The sequence below is a fragment of the Oryctolagus cuniculus genome, chromosome 17 (genome assembly GCF_964237555.1).
Source record: "Oryctolagus cuniculus chromosome 17, mOryCun1.1, whole genome shotgun sequence".
Classification (NCBI taxonomy): Eukaryota; Metazoa; Chordata; class Mammalia; order Lagomorpha; family Leporidae; genus Oryctolagus; species Oryctolagus cuniculus.
The window spans coordinates 43,909,117-43,922,898 of NC_091448.1; the positions used below are offsets into that span (position 1 = coordinate 43,909,117).

Consider the following 13,782-nt stretch of genomic DNA (forward strand, 5'->3'; position numbering starts at 1 on the left):
CTGCCCCGTCGCACGAGCTCCCAGCTACTTCCGGCGCACGGCGGGAGGAAGTCCCGCGTGGGGTCACCTGACCGGACAGTCAACTAGATATGGCGTCTTCCTTGCTTGCGGGAGAGCGACTGATGCGCGCTTTGGGCCCCGGCGGGGAACTGGAGCCGGAGAAGCTGCCCCGGAAGCTGCGGGCCGAGGTTGAGGCCGTGCTGAACAACAAGTACCCGGGCGGTGATAGCCCCGGTAGCCCCCGACGCTTGGTTTCCTTCCGTCTGATCCGGGATCTGCATCAGCACCTGAGAGAAAGGGGTGAGCCACAGTCCGGGTTCGCACCCTGTTTCCAGGTGGACCCCCTTCAGACGTCTTTTTCCATCCCTCTTTTTCGCCTGCGGAACTCTCATCTAACCAACCCAAGAGTCTTGTGAAACCCTAGCGCCACCCACTTCCTACTCAACTCCCATGGGAATAACTTGTGAATGACAGATTTTGTTCGTTTTCTGCTCTCTTGAGAGTCTCCTTTTACAGGCATTCCGGTACCTTCCGAACTCTTGAGGAAGTCCAAGTTATAAGCCGGTACCGTTTTTTAGGCTCAGTCCACTCCCTCCCCTTTTCTCCACTTTAAAACCAAGCTTAGCCCGGTGAGCCTGTCCTATTTAGGAATCCGTATTTCTTCCCATCTCAAATACAAGATGGTAAATCTGACATCTGATTTTTTTTTTTTTTAAGATAGAATGAGGAAAGTTGTGTTAAAAGATGCGAACTGGGAGAAGCATCTGAGTTGTGTTTCCAGCTCATTTCTCCTCCCTCGACCTTAGTTTGGTTATCTGTAGAGAGACAAGACAAGCTGGCATGTAAAGTCTTTTGCTAGAATTAACATAGCCTAGCCAGAAGTACAAAGGGTAAGCTTTTCAACTATTCAAACTAAAAAGGACCTTAGGAAGAGATGAACTAACATGATGCCCTCTGAATGTTTAGCATCACTGTGAGCCAAACTGTGTAAGGTGTAGCCACAAAATAAGGTAACCCATGGGGAAATGTAAATGACTTATGTGTAAGTTGTAACAGGTGCAGGATAAGTGAGCGCTGACAGTTGAAGTGGGCATGGAATTCTAGGGTATATTTAGGTGGAATTTTGTAGATCCTGTTGGAAATGACCCTGGGGATGGCTCGATCCAGAGCTGATCGTGCTTTGTTTTGGTGGAAAAGCTACACTCTTCTCTGACCTTGATCCTTCCACCCAGCTCTGAGGATCACTGTGTGAAAACCTTTTCTTCCCAGGTGCCACACTGTACCTGCATGAGCTCCTGGAAGGCAGTGAGATCTACCTCCCAGAGGTTGTGAAGCCTCCCCGGGTATGTAAGGCATATGTTTGTGAGAGTGGGTATTGGCTCAGTTGAACTTTCTCTTGATACCTTGAATTTATGAATCAACTTTCGGGTTCCAAAATTTTCCTTTTAAGTTTTTGGGATCTGGAATGGAGGAACCAGATATTGCCCTCTCTCTGACAGCTGGGAAAACTGAGATCCCAAAAAACAGTTCCCAAAGCAGTGGAGATGTAGCTGGTGTATGGGTCTCCTGGCGCTCTCAGCAGTGCCTCGCTGCTGGAAACCAATGATAGTGGCATACTTTCTAGTAAGCTAGGAGTGTCATTCTTCTCATTTGGTCTCTCCGCTTCAGAACCCTGAACTGGTTGCCCGGCTAGAGAAGATCAAGATACAGCTGGCCAATGAGGAATATAAGCGGATCACTCGCAATGTTACCTGTCAGGTAACAGCCTTTTCAGTACAAGTATGTGGAAAGAGGGCCCTACCCTGGAAAGGGGTCCACAGGAAAGAAGCAGTGTGAAAACTTGGCTGGAATACTCGTCAGAGACCCCAGATGCTCTGCACTGCATGCAGACTACAACTCTCAACTCATTCACTTACTCAGGTGGAGAATCATTTTTTTGCCAAGAGCCATTTGGATATTTATAACATCATTCATGCTCTGTAAAAAAAATTGCCAGCTTAAAAGTTAGCCTACTATAGATTTATGGAATTTCAAGTCACACTTGTGGTTGCCTTGGCAGGACCAGGCCAAATGGTTTTGCAGGCCTTATGTGGCCTGTGGGCCAGAGGTCCTTCACCCCTGACTTAAGTGGTGTCCAATTCTTAAACGTCATAATGGTGCAAGTAAACCTTGGAGCTTTTCTTCTGACAGGGCTCCCTACTATTTTCTGGCTTTTTTGCCGTCCTGGAGCAGGAGAGGAGTCGATGGGTACTAGGGGTCTGTGTCCTCTCCCTGACATTCTTGCTCTGTGGTCCAGAGCAGACATTGGTCCTGGGCAAAAGAAGCCACGGAGAAGGCAGGGTTAATGTGTCAGAACAGGAAGGGTTGGGTCGAGACTGAAAAATGAGTGCCCCTGTATTTCCTCCGAGCTGCTGCCGCTCTGACATCCCCTGCCTTTCCCCCTAGGATTCGAGGCATGGTGGGACGCTCGGTGACCTGGGAAAACAAGGTGAGGTGCTAGGAAGCCAGGCATCCCTTCCCATCCCAGCACTCTGGGGTTAAGTCTGGGCCGTTCAGACTCACTGTTTGAGGGGAACCCAGTTGATGAGGGAGGCAGGCTCCTGGAGAATGCTTACCTGAAGGTTTCTTCTCTGGGCCTTTGTCCAAAGTGAGGTCAGTGAAGGCTCTGGTCATCACCATCTTCAACTTCATTGTCACCGTGGCAGCTGCCTTTGTCTGCACTTACCTTGGAAGCCAGTATATCTTCACAGAAATGGCCTCGGTGAGTAGGCATTGGGCAACGCAAGGTGCTCCCCATGAGGTCATTAGTGGGAAAGGGAGGACGTGTGTGAAACTGCATCATAGAGGGGGAGGTGTTGGACATATGTTTATGCAGTAAACACCGGGAGCATTTGAGCCGTCCAGCAGTCACGAGGTGGGGTGTTTTTTTGTTTGTTTGTTTTTTGTTTTTTTTTTATCTTTATTTTTTCTTTTTTTGAGGTGGGGTATTAATTCCAAGAGAAGCTAGATCCTTTTTCCTCCTCCTCTAACTTAGGAGCTAGGCTGGGGGCTCTCCGTTCTTGTTAGAGGTCCTAGGGGCTCCGAGCTCGGAGTTTGCCTGTGTCCCCTAAACCTAGTTCTCCTCTTCCCCAGCGGGTGTTGGCTGCCCTGATCGTCGCCTCGGTGGTGGGTCTGGCTGAGCTGTATGTCATGGTGCGCGCGATGGAAGGCGAGTTGGGAGAGCTGTAACTGGTGCTTCGCCGTCACAGTCCGGAAAGGCTTCGGGGCTCCTGACTGCCCATCATTGACTCTCAGCCAACCAGTCAGGCTCCTGTTCTCAGTTGCATTTAGTCAGGGGACCAAGTCAGGCTCCCTACGGGAAGCCGCATCTTTTGTGAATTTCCAGAGGGAGCCGTGGAAGAGATGCAGACACCACCACGTCTATCAGTACCTTCTCCTGAGCCCAGTGCTCAGCTGCCTTCTCCAGTCCATTCTGGGCACTAGCGTTTTTCCATCAGGAGTAAATGGAATCCAGGCCCTTCCAGTGTAAGCCATACTTGAATTTGTCCAAGTACACAAGTCAGTCACCTTCCTTCGCCCACACGTCTGTGATGCAGACTTGTAATTGAGATTAGAAACTTCCAAGGAAGCAAAAAGGATCCATTGTCTCCAGCTTGTGCCAGGAGAGGAACTGATAAGAAGACAGACATCAAGTCAGGAAGATGGGTTGGTATAGAATGTTGCAGCGAGGGCAAATGACCAGCTTGTGGCTCTTCCTCTGTTAAGTGGAGCCAAAGACCCCTGCTGTTTGTGTGTCAAGTTAAGCTTGTGCAAGCTTAGATTAGTGGTGTGAAGACAGAATCTGTATAAGGCACTTAAACGTGTCACAGGGGCAGGCATTTGCCCCTGCTGTTAGGACGCCAGATGAGATGCCCATGTTCCTTATTGGAGTGCCTGGGCTCAATTCCTAGCTCCAGCTTCCAACTAATGCAAACCCTGCGAGGCAGAAGGTGATGGCTGAAATGGTTCGGTCCCTGCCACCCATATGGGAGACACTTCTAAATTTGTTCTGACCCATCCCCTGCCATCACAGGCATTTAAGAATGGACCAGTAGATAAGTACTCTGTTTTTTGGCATCTCTCGTTCTGTCTGTTAAATAATAAAGAAAGCAAATATGTCAACCTTAGGTATTCATCAAATAGATATTTATCCAGCACGCCTTTATTTCCAATCTTGTGACAAACAACATAAAGCACAAAGAAATTTCCATAGTTGTGAGAATTGTTCACCGTCTGTACCTAATGGTAGCTCTTTCTGTTTGTTTATTGTATGTGTTCCTGTGGCCCCTTTTTTTCCAAAGCATTTTTCTGTTCTTGTAAATTATATCATTGACTCAATAGCTGTTTCCTTTACAGTGTTTGCCAGTTTTCTTAGTGGGGAGAAGTGTCAGCTGTAAGAAGAAATACAGCTGGCATTTTGCAGCGTTCGTGATCATCTGAACCGCTGACGATTGAGTTAGGAAGCTAAGTGAGGCTCTGGAGACTCTGTGGCTGTGCCTCCCTGTGAATTCATTCCTTGGGCAGGCTGCCCACATATCTGTGCTTATGCATCCCCCAGGCACCTGGATCTAGACTAGAAGACTTTTTTTTTTTTTTTTTTTAAGATTTATTTATTTATTTGAAAGGCAGAGTTTCAGAGAGGCAGAGAGAGAGGTCTTCCATTGCTGATTCTCTCCCCAGATGGCTGCAATGGCCAGAGCTGTGCCAGTCTGAAGCCAGGAGCCAGGAGTCTCTTCCAGGTCTCCCATTTGGATGCACGGCTCCAGGACTTGGGCCATCTTCTATTGCTTTCCCAGGCCTTAGCAGAGAGCTGGGTCAGAAGTAGAGCAGCCAGGACTCGAACCAACACCCATGTGGCTACACCACAAGCACCAGCCCCTAGAAGACTTTTGAATGGCAGATAAAGAGAGGCCACTTCGAATAGATTCTAACCCCAGGACATCTAACAGTTAAAGCGGGATCATCCCAACCCCCAGCCATCCATGAAGATGGAGTCTCCATTGCATCCCAACCGCTGACTCCCAGCCTGTTGGGAGTCACTGAGCGCTCACTGGGAGTCACTTTGTCGCCTGGGGCTAGTGAGGTAGAACACCTGGTCCCTATCCAGGGAGTAAGGAGGAGCAGATGGCCTCTGTGCAAGGAGGGCAGAGTTAGGGTTAGGAATCAGGCAGTCTGTGCTGTGCTGGGGGAGGGACCTTGCTGCTCAGCCTCTTCCTCTGTCTCACCACCGTGCACTTTCTCAGGTGCAGTCTGGTTCCAGGGAGTGCTTGACAGGAGGTCAGAGGCTTAAGAAGTTTGGGGCTGTCCCACTTTGTCATGACCCATAGTACAGAGAAGGAAGTAGCATTTGTTGGGTTTTTACACACACCCATCTCCGTGCCTTATTCCCAAGGAGAGGAAGTGAATGTTACCATTTCTGCACCTCAGAGTTTCAGAGGTCACCATGGTTCTGTAGCAGCGTCAGGATGTGAGTCCAGTGCGGTCCAATCGCAGATTCCGTGCTTTCCTCTCTGAGCAGCTCCCAGAGGGGAAGCAGTGAGAATGTCCCAGAAGCAGTGGGACTGCCTCTGCTAGTCCCCTGTCTCCCCAGGGTCTGTTGGGCAGAGACCTAAGCCCTCCAATTAACTATCCCTGTAACTAATCTGCAGAAGCCTGGGTAATACCTCCCACCCGAAATCTGTGGAACCTCGCCCCATTTAGGGATTAAGTGGTGGAGATAAAGTTCCAGAACGAACGGCCCTTGTCCCCATTCATTCCCGGCAGACAACAATCCAGATTAAGGTACGGAGTTGGGGTTTTATTTGGAGATTAGTTGGTATTACAGATGACGGTGATACCAGAACCCAGTGTTGCTGTACCCCCCTTCGCCTCTCCACAGCCCCACATCACAGCGCAGCCAATCTGATCTTTGTGAAAATGAAATCAGCATGAGCCCCAGGCTCCTCCTCCTACTTTATTTCTCTGATGTCACTGCCTCTTGAGATCCATAGATGTGATTAATTTGCTCAGGTGAGAGGAGGGGCCCAGCCGTCTCCTAGCTCACTTAGCAGTCAGATGATAGCATGATAGCCTGCAGGAGCCTCAGCAGACGCAAACGCTGCCCCTATTTCAGAGGCAGGTGGTCAGCAGTTGGGGTGAGAATTGGAAACCAGGTCTGATAGGAGTGCTGAGAAACATGCCCCCCCATCCTTCTGAAGGTACCTCCTGCCAAGACAAACGTATGTCCCAGGAGGGGCTAGGGTGCTGGGCAGCAGGAGCCATGCCCTCAGTCACTGTGCAGGACCTACAGCAGAACCTGGGGAATTCCTGAGCTAAACTCCCCATAAAAGCACTCCCCTGTGTAAAAGGAGGGGGCAAGGGTCCACTTCTCAGATGTTCAGTCTTAGGAAAGGCAAGGTGTGCCACAGGAGCCAAAGAAGGGGGCCTGCAAGTTCTGGACGTAGATTAAGAATGGTCCACGTTGGTGACAATGGCCGAGGCATAGATGAGGTCAGACAATCTGCCTAGTGAGGTCTGAGAAGTAACTCGCTCCAAAGAAGGGTGGACCACTGTAGCCCCAGCCAGTCCCCTTGGGGCTGTAGCCTTAGCCCCTGCCCAGCCCTGGCTGGAACCCAAAGGCGGAGCTAAACGGGAGGCATACAGACACTCAGAAGGGCACTCAGCTGTGCTGGTGGCAGGCGGAGGCTGGCCCAGCATTTGGGGCTCCGAGGGATGTAGGGGGGTATCTGGTAGAGAGTAGGAACTCTGGGGGGACTCAGGCCTGGGGCTCAAGTCTCCTGGCTTCCTGTTCTTGATTCGCTTAGCCCGGCGGTTCTGGAACCACACCTGGTAGGGAAGATGAAGGTGTCTATTGCGGCTCCAGCACCTCCTCCCCCAGCAATAAGAAAAGAACCTGAAGACAGGACTCCCAGAGAAAAGGGGCTATGGGTCAAGCCCGGAAGTTGGCCATCTCAGAGTAGCCCTAGCTTGAGGGAGGGGTGGGGTTCACAGCTCACCTGGATCTTGGCCTCAGGAAGGTGGGTGACCCGGGCCAGGTGTTCACGGGTGCTGATGTCAGGATAGGGCCAGGCCGCAAACACCCGCTCCAGCTCCAGCAGCTGCCCTCTACTGAAGGTGGTCCGCTTTCTCCGGGGCGGACCCAACCCACTGGCACGGCCTGGCAGGGACAAAGCCAGAAGTCCCAGCAAGAACCTCCACCGCCTGGGAATCCTGAACAGACCCTAAAGCCCCTGCTCCCCCGCCTTCCACCTTCCCCCGCCACGCCCTGCCCACCCTTTGCCCCACCGCATCACCTGTTAGGGGCATCTCCACGGGGCTGGCCATGGGGCTGGCAGAGGCGAGGAGCCTGAGGGCCACGCCAGGCTGTGCCCATACCAGACCCCTCCACTTGATGTTTTATCCAGCTTAGAGTGGCTGGCCCCGCCTCCAAGGGGAGTGGCTTGGAGCCCGGCACCAAGGAGGCAGAGAAGTCCCAGGGAAAGAGGGAAGCCAGGGGTGGCTGGGGTTTGTGGAGGAGGCATGGGTAGGGCAAGCTTTGCAGTCTTCACAAAGGAAGCTGGCCCCAGCCTCCCCCTCAAACCTCAAACCCTAGCAGTCTGTGCCTGAAACCTGCTCCTTCCACCAAGTCAGAGATCCATCTCTCCAGGGCTTTGCCCAAGCCCCCAGTGCCAGGGGCTGCCCTTAGCAGGGAGTGGGTAGAGTCCTGTCCCACAGCTGAGGACTGGGCTAGGGAAGCTGGACAGGCTGAGTGGGACGACAGGGTGACCAGAGATGAGCTGGTGTGCGTTGTCAGCCAGGCTGGGGAGCACCTGTCACCACCAGGTGGCCCTCAGTCTGTTTTAGAGCTTTGTATCTGAGAACTCATAGGGGCTTCGTGGAGCCCAGGAACCTGGAAGCAGAGAAGGTTTGCAGGTACAATTGAGGGGCTTTAGGAAAGATGTTTGCCTGTACAGTGTTCTCTTCCTTGGAAGTCTTCCGGACCACTTACCTAAGAGAAGGGAGTGCACTCAAATTTCCTTTCAGTTCCTACCGTTCCTCCTCTTCTGATTTCACTGTCCCCCACCGCAGACCCCAGAGACCTCAAAGAAAAACCCACCCCAGGGGAGGGGTTGAGGGAGCACAGTGATGGGTTCCCCTGGTGCTCAGCCTGGATTTCAGTCTTGGGGTGGGCAGAGAAGCTGAGCCAGAACACCACCAACCTCTAGCTCCTTCCCTCTTCCCAGACCCTAGGTGACCCTAAGGGGCAAAGCAAGCCTCACCCAGGCACAGGTGGCTTGGTGCCTCCTGTCATCATCAGTGGGGTTCAAGCCCCTGCCTAACTGCTGGCTCGGTGGGAGGGCGGCTCTCCGAGCTCTCCCCAGGCTCACAGAGAGGCTCTTCTCTGACTCCCTGGCAGCCATCGGTCCCCAGGCAGGACAGTAGTTTCACACTCAGGGCCACAGGACCTTTATTGGGGTGGGAGAGGGAGCAGCAGAAGCCACACTGGATGGGCCCTGACTCCTACTGGCCGCCAGGGGCTGGGCAGCCGAGCCAGTACTGGGCAATGGAGCGGGGATAGGGGGGGTTCACAGTGTCCACTCGCTGTGTGCGGAGGTTGACTCGGTAGTACTTGTCTGCAAGAGAAGACAGGAGAGGGTGTGTGAGACCGGTCATGTCCCAAGAATAATGACCCAGGTCTCCCCTGGAAGGGAAGGTGACATCCACAATGCATGAGGGACTCCTGGCCTGGCTTTCACGGGTCACTGCCTGTCAGGCTGTGTTCAGCCCTTTGGGACCGGAGGCAGCAGGGAAGGCCTAGGCTAAACCAATTTCTTCAAGGCCGACAGAGGCTCCCACCTCCTGAAAAGAAGTAGACGCTCTGGATGGGCTCGCAGGTGGCAGGCTTGAGCCAGCTCGTCTCGTAGTCCTCATAGTTGTAGGGCCCCAGCGAGACCTCCTCGCTGGAGAACCATAACCGTGAGATTGAACGGGACAGCCGGCGGGAGTTTTGGCTACGGCCACGGCCATAGCGGGAGCGGTAGCGTTTGCGGCTGCGACGCCTAGATTTTTGCTTCTTTGCAGAGGGGCTGGGCGTCAAGCCCGAGATGTAGATGCGGCCAGCCATGGCTGCATCCACTTTCCCGGGCACCCCGTGCCAGTCCCGGCTGATGAACTGGGGCTGTCTGGCACCACCTGTGGCAGAAAAGGAGTTAATGGGGGGCTTTTAGAGTTCATCTACCACGCCCTGTCCAAGGAAAAGGTGTAGCCAGCTGGTGGCAGAGCCCAGCACCCAGGCCGGTGCCTTGCTGCTCTTTCCCTCGCCCTCCCTCTGCCTGATGCCTGGTGTCTCTACCCCACTCCCCAGGCCTCCCTATACCCCCCAGCCACAGCCTTTCCCTCTGCTGGTCGTGCCCTTGACTGTGCTAGGCAAAGTCCAAGGTGTGGGGTCCAAGTGGAGCGACGCTCCCCTGCCAAGGTCAACAGAAGCAAAGTCTGGCCTGAGCAAACAGCTCCTGATCAATGACTGCAGTCCCAGTCCCCTCCAGCCAGCCTGCCTGCCCTGGCCCCTCCCCAGGTGTACCAGAGGGTCTGCCCCAGAAGAGAAGCTTGAAGATGTCCTCCCAGCTGTCCCGATGCAGCAGGGCGAAGTGCTCAAACACGGCCGACAGGGAGCTGCCCTCACACTCCTCCTGGCTGGGCTGCTGCTGGAACTGGTACTCCCAGTACTTATTCCCTGGGGGCAGGGCGACTGGCGTCAGGAAGGTGCCCCTGGTGTGGGGGTGGGCACCCGCTGTATCCTGTGCCCAGTGAGGTGCCCCGTGGCCATTCTCCCCCACCCCCACCCCACCCCCTGAGTACCCTTGAAGAAGTAGACCCGCTCCCGGCCACTGTAGCTGTGAGCAGGGAGGGCAAAGGCCGCATCCACGTTGTCTGGGATGCCACTGAAGCCTTCAGAGATGTTGCGAGGGTAGTCAGGGTCCAGGATACCGTCCTCGAAGCGCCAGTACTGGCTGCCCTGAGAGGTGGGTGAGGTGACAGGGGGTGAGGAGGGGGCTCTCTGGTCACACAGGCACAGTCCCCAGCCCCAGAGTGGCCATCCCCTGCTGCAGGCAGAACCTAGGTCCTCCGACTGCCCTGTCCTCTCAGAGTCCCAGTCGGGTATGGCAGGACCCCAGAGCCCACCTTCCAGCCCAGTCTCGCCCTGGACACACCACCTGTCAACCCTCCCTGGAGGCCCCCTACTCAAGACCCACAGGACCCACAGCCCCCTGCCAGGCACCTTGAAGAGGTAGGTCTTGCCCTGGCAGTTGATGCGGGTGAAGGCAGCGTCAATGGGGCCCTCAATACCCCAGACGTCCTGGATGAGCTTGGGGTACCCGGGCCTCACTGCCGTTTCGTCTAGCTCGTAGCAGTACTGTCCTAGAGTGGAGGAGCCAGTGTGAGGGAGGAGATACCCTGGGGCAGACCCCCTCCCCCCAAGACCTGCCCCTCGAGTCACCTCGGAAAGCAAAGAGGGAACCATTCTTGAGGTCGGTGAAGGCGTCAAAAGGCTTCCCACTGCACAGCTCCTCCTCTGCTGGGGACGCCGATGTCCCTAGCTCCGTGGTCCCGGCCTGCAGGTCCTCCCCTTCAGGCCTTAAGGTCTCCATCTCAGGCTCCAGGGGGACCTCGTGTGTAGGCTCAGCGCCCCCCTCAGTCTGCAGGTCAGGGCTCAGGGTTGGCTCTTGGCCCACGGTGGGGCTCTCGGGCTGTGCATGGACGCTGGCATTGTCTTTGGTCTGCTCGATGTAGTCATAGGGCCCATATTCATCTTCCGGCATAGTGAACACGTCCCCGCGGGTCACTGCAAGCAGAGGGGGAGGTGGTGCCTCCAGTCGCAGAGAGGACCCCAGGCCCACTCCCCGGGTCTGGACGCACCTTGGGGCTTGCACTCGGCCGCGTAGTCAGCGCAGCAGCTCTGGTAGTAGGAGCAGAGCTCATCACACTGACACTTCCTGTTGGCGTTGAAGCCCTCCGTGCAGCGGTCCTTGCAGGACTCTGTGGGGAGTGGGAGTCAGCTGCCACAGCCGCACCCAAGCCCCCCCAAGCCCACCCAACATTGGCCCCGATGGCCGCCAACACCCTCCCACACCTTGGTCAGCCAGAACAACCCACAGCAGCAGAGCCAGCGTGAAGATGGGTCTCAGAGGTGCCATGACAGAGCCTCTAGCTGAGGGCCTGGCCAGCTGGCCTCTGAGCTCCCTGAGGTCTCAGCTCCAATGCCTGAGGAAGGGAGGGAGAGGCGGGAATAGGGAGGGAACCAGAGAAGCAGAGCTGTCCTTTCTGCTGCTCTGTTTGCTCAACTCCCAGCCCAGTCCCCACTTCCTGGATGCCAGAGGCCACCTCAGCAAAGGGTCAGATTCCCAGAACCCTGGGCCTGGGAGAGCTGGGAAACAGAACCCTTGCCAAGCTCGGGCCATTAGGTCATCAGGTGGGGGAGGAGGCAGACAGTAGGTCCGGCAGGCAGAACGAAGACCCATGGTGTCACTTGCTGGGTGACTGCTTCACCTCGCTGAGCCTTAGGCCCTGCAGTAAAATGCAACTGACAATCCCGTGCCTCATGAGATGCTGAGGATTACATGAACTAGAATAGACGGAATGGCGCCTGGGGTAGCTTCCAGTTCAACTCCATGGAGGGCTATTGATCTGTGATCTGTTTGATCAGGCACCTCTCTGGCTGGGTGCTCACTTACCCGTTGTGTATTTCAGGCAGTGAAATGGGGGGTGGTGGTGGGAAGAGATATGGTAAGCAATCTGGGGAGATTTTCTCTTTTAAAAATTTTAGTATTTCTGGCCCTGCACCGTGGCTCACTAGGCTAATCCTCCACCTCCAGCGCCGGCACCCCGGGTTCTAGTCCCGGTCGGGGCGCCAGATTCTGTCCCAGTTGCCCCTCTTCCAGGCCAGCTCTCTGCTGTGGCCCAGGAGGGCAGTGGAGGATGGCCCAAGTCCTTGGGCCCTGCACCCGCTTGGGAGACCAGGAGAAGCACCTGGCTCCTGACTTCGGATCGGCGCAGTGTGTCGGCCGTAGTGGCCATTTGGGGGGTGAACCAACGGAAGGAAGACCTTTCTCTCTGTCTCTCTCTCTCACTGTCTAACTCTGCCTGTCAGAAAAAAAAATTTTTTTAGTATTTCAGTTTACTGTTTTGAAAGAGAGACAGAGAAGAGAGGCAGGCAGGCAGACAGATCTTCCATCTGCTAGCTCAGTCCCCAATGCCTGCAACAGTCAGGGGTGAAGCTGGGAGCCCAGAACACATTCTGGGTCTCCCATAAGTGTGACAAATACCCAACTTCTTGAGTCGTCACCTGCTGCCTCCCAAGACATGCATTAGCAGGCTGCTGGAATGGGAAGCGGAGCCAGACTCGAATCCAGGCGCTCCTAAAAGGACTGTAGGTGTCCAAGGCAGCATCTTTTTTTTTTTTTTTTTTTTTTTTTTTTACAGGCAGAGTTAGACAGTGAGAGACAGAGAAAGGTCTTCCTTTTGCTGTTGGTTCACCCCCCAAGTGGCCGCTACGGCTGGTGAGTTGCGGCCGGCGCGCTGCGCCGATCCGAAGCCAGGAGCCAGGCGCTTCCTCCTGGTCTCCCATGCAGGTACCGGGCCCAAGCACTTGGGCCATCCTCCACTGCACTCCCGGGCCACAGCAGAGAGCTGGACTGGAAGAGGAGCAACTGGGACAGAACCGGTGCCCCAACCGGGACTAGAACCCAGGGTGCTGGCGCTGCAGGCGTAAGATTAGCCTAGTGAGCCATGGTGCCAGCTTAAGAGCAGCGTCTTAACCTCTGCATCAAACACCTACCCTAAAATTATCTCTTTTATAAAAAAGATTTATTTATTTATTTGAAAGGCAAGTTACAGAGTCAGAGGCAGAGAGAGAGGTCTTTCATTCACTGGTTCACTCCCCAAATGGCTGCAACAGCTGAGGCTGGGCCAATCCGAAGCCAGGAGCCTCTTCCGGGTCTCCCATGTGGATGACCATCTTCTGCTTTCCCAGGCCATAGCAGAGAGCTGGATCGGAAGTGGAGCAGCTCAGACTCGAACCAGCGCCCATATGCGATGTAGGTAGCTGCTTTACTCACTATGCCACAGTGCTGTCCCCTAAAATTATCTTTTTTATCATGAAAGAACAAGGTTTTATGTCTGGGTTCTTCTCGTACATGGACTGGTCTCCCCATCTGGTCTTCATACCACAGGAAACAATGAATGGTAGCCCATTGGACCAACGTGACCCCTGAGTATTCCACTAATCCACCCATCCTGGGCAGGATGCTCCTTGTCCCCACTCTCAGTCTCACCATCTGTATGGAGTGGTCCCATGCTGCACAATTCTGACTGCCATAAATCTGATTCCCCTACCCAGAGAACATCCGCTGACTCAGCAGACCTTCTGAAATCCTCCACCACCTGGTGGGGACGGAATCTGCCTTCTCGGTGACTTTGTCCCGTGCTGGAATCAGAGGGGAGTGTGACTTTGGCCCATCTCTTCTCTGTGGGTCTCAGTCATCTCAGCTGTGAAACGGGAACACTGACCCTACCACATAGGTATGCCTTGAGGCTTGAAACCGGTGTAAAAGGGCTTTCAGAGTAGCACAGAATTGTTCTGCGATTGCTCTAACCACGAGCAGGAGAGGGGGCACACTCAGCGGTGTTGCTGCCACACTGCCGCGAGGGGGGTTTCCCTGCACAGGCAGAGACCCCGGCAGGAGGGCGGGCCGGGCGTGGGCGTGG

The 13,782-nt window shown here is 54.6% G+C and overlaps 3 protein-coding genes across 3 annotated transcripts; 1 reads left to right on the forward strand and 2 right to left on the reverse strand.

Annotated features, from left to right (window-relative positions):
* The first annotated feature begins 15 nt into the window (after positions 1-15).
* On the forward strand, positions 16-4,377 carry TMEM199 (transmembrane protein 199). Its single transcript, XM_002718930.5, has 6 exons — positions 16-300; positions 1,270-1,343; positions 1,669-1,758; positions 2,446-2,488; positions 2,649-2,761; positions 3,133-4,377. Exons 1-6 carry the CDS (start codon positions 90-92, stop codon positions 3,226-3,228), a joined length of 627 nt encoding a protein of 208 aa, XP_002718976.1. The 5' UTR covers positions 16-89; the 3' UTR covers positions 3,229-4,377.
* Positions 4,378-5,815: 1,438 nt separating this feature from the next.
* SEBOX (SEBOX homeobox) lies at positions 5,816-8,438 on the reverse strand. Its single transcript, XM_070059979.1, has 3 exons — positions 8,298-8,438; positions 7,035-7,259; positions 5,816-6,864 (listed from the first exon to the last, which is right to left on the reverse strand). The coding sequence occupies exons 1-3, from the start codon at positions 8,436-8,438 to the stop codon at positions 6,484-6,486; spliced, it is 747 nt and encodes a 248-aa protein (XP_069916080.1). The 3' UTR covers positions 5,816-6,483.
* A 25-nt stretch (positions 8,439-8,463) lies between these two features.
* Positions 8,464-11,240, reverse strand: VTN (vitronectin). The gene is given in 8 exon segments (NM_001082292.1): positions 8,464-8,651; positions 8,875-9,210; positions 9,599-9,751; positions 9,877-10,033; positions 10,298-10,437; positions 10,517-10,861; positions 10,936-11,055; positions 11,150-11,240. Coding segments are annotated over 8 exon segments (1,428 nt in total). The 5' UTR covers positions 11,214-11,240; the 3' UTR covers positions 8,464-8,538.
* Positions 11,241-13,782: the final 2,542 nt, after the last annotated feature.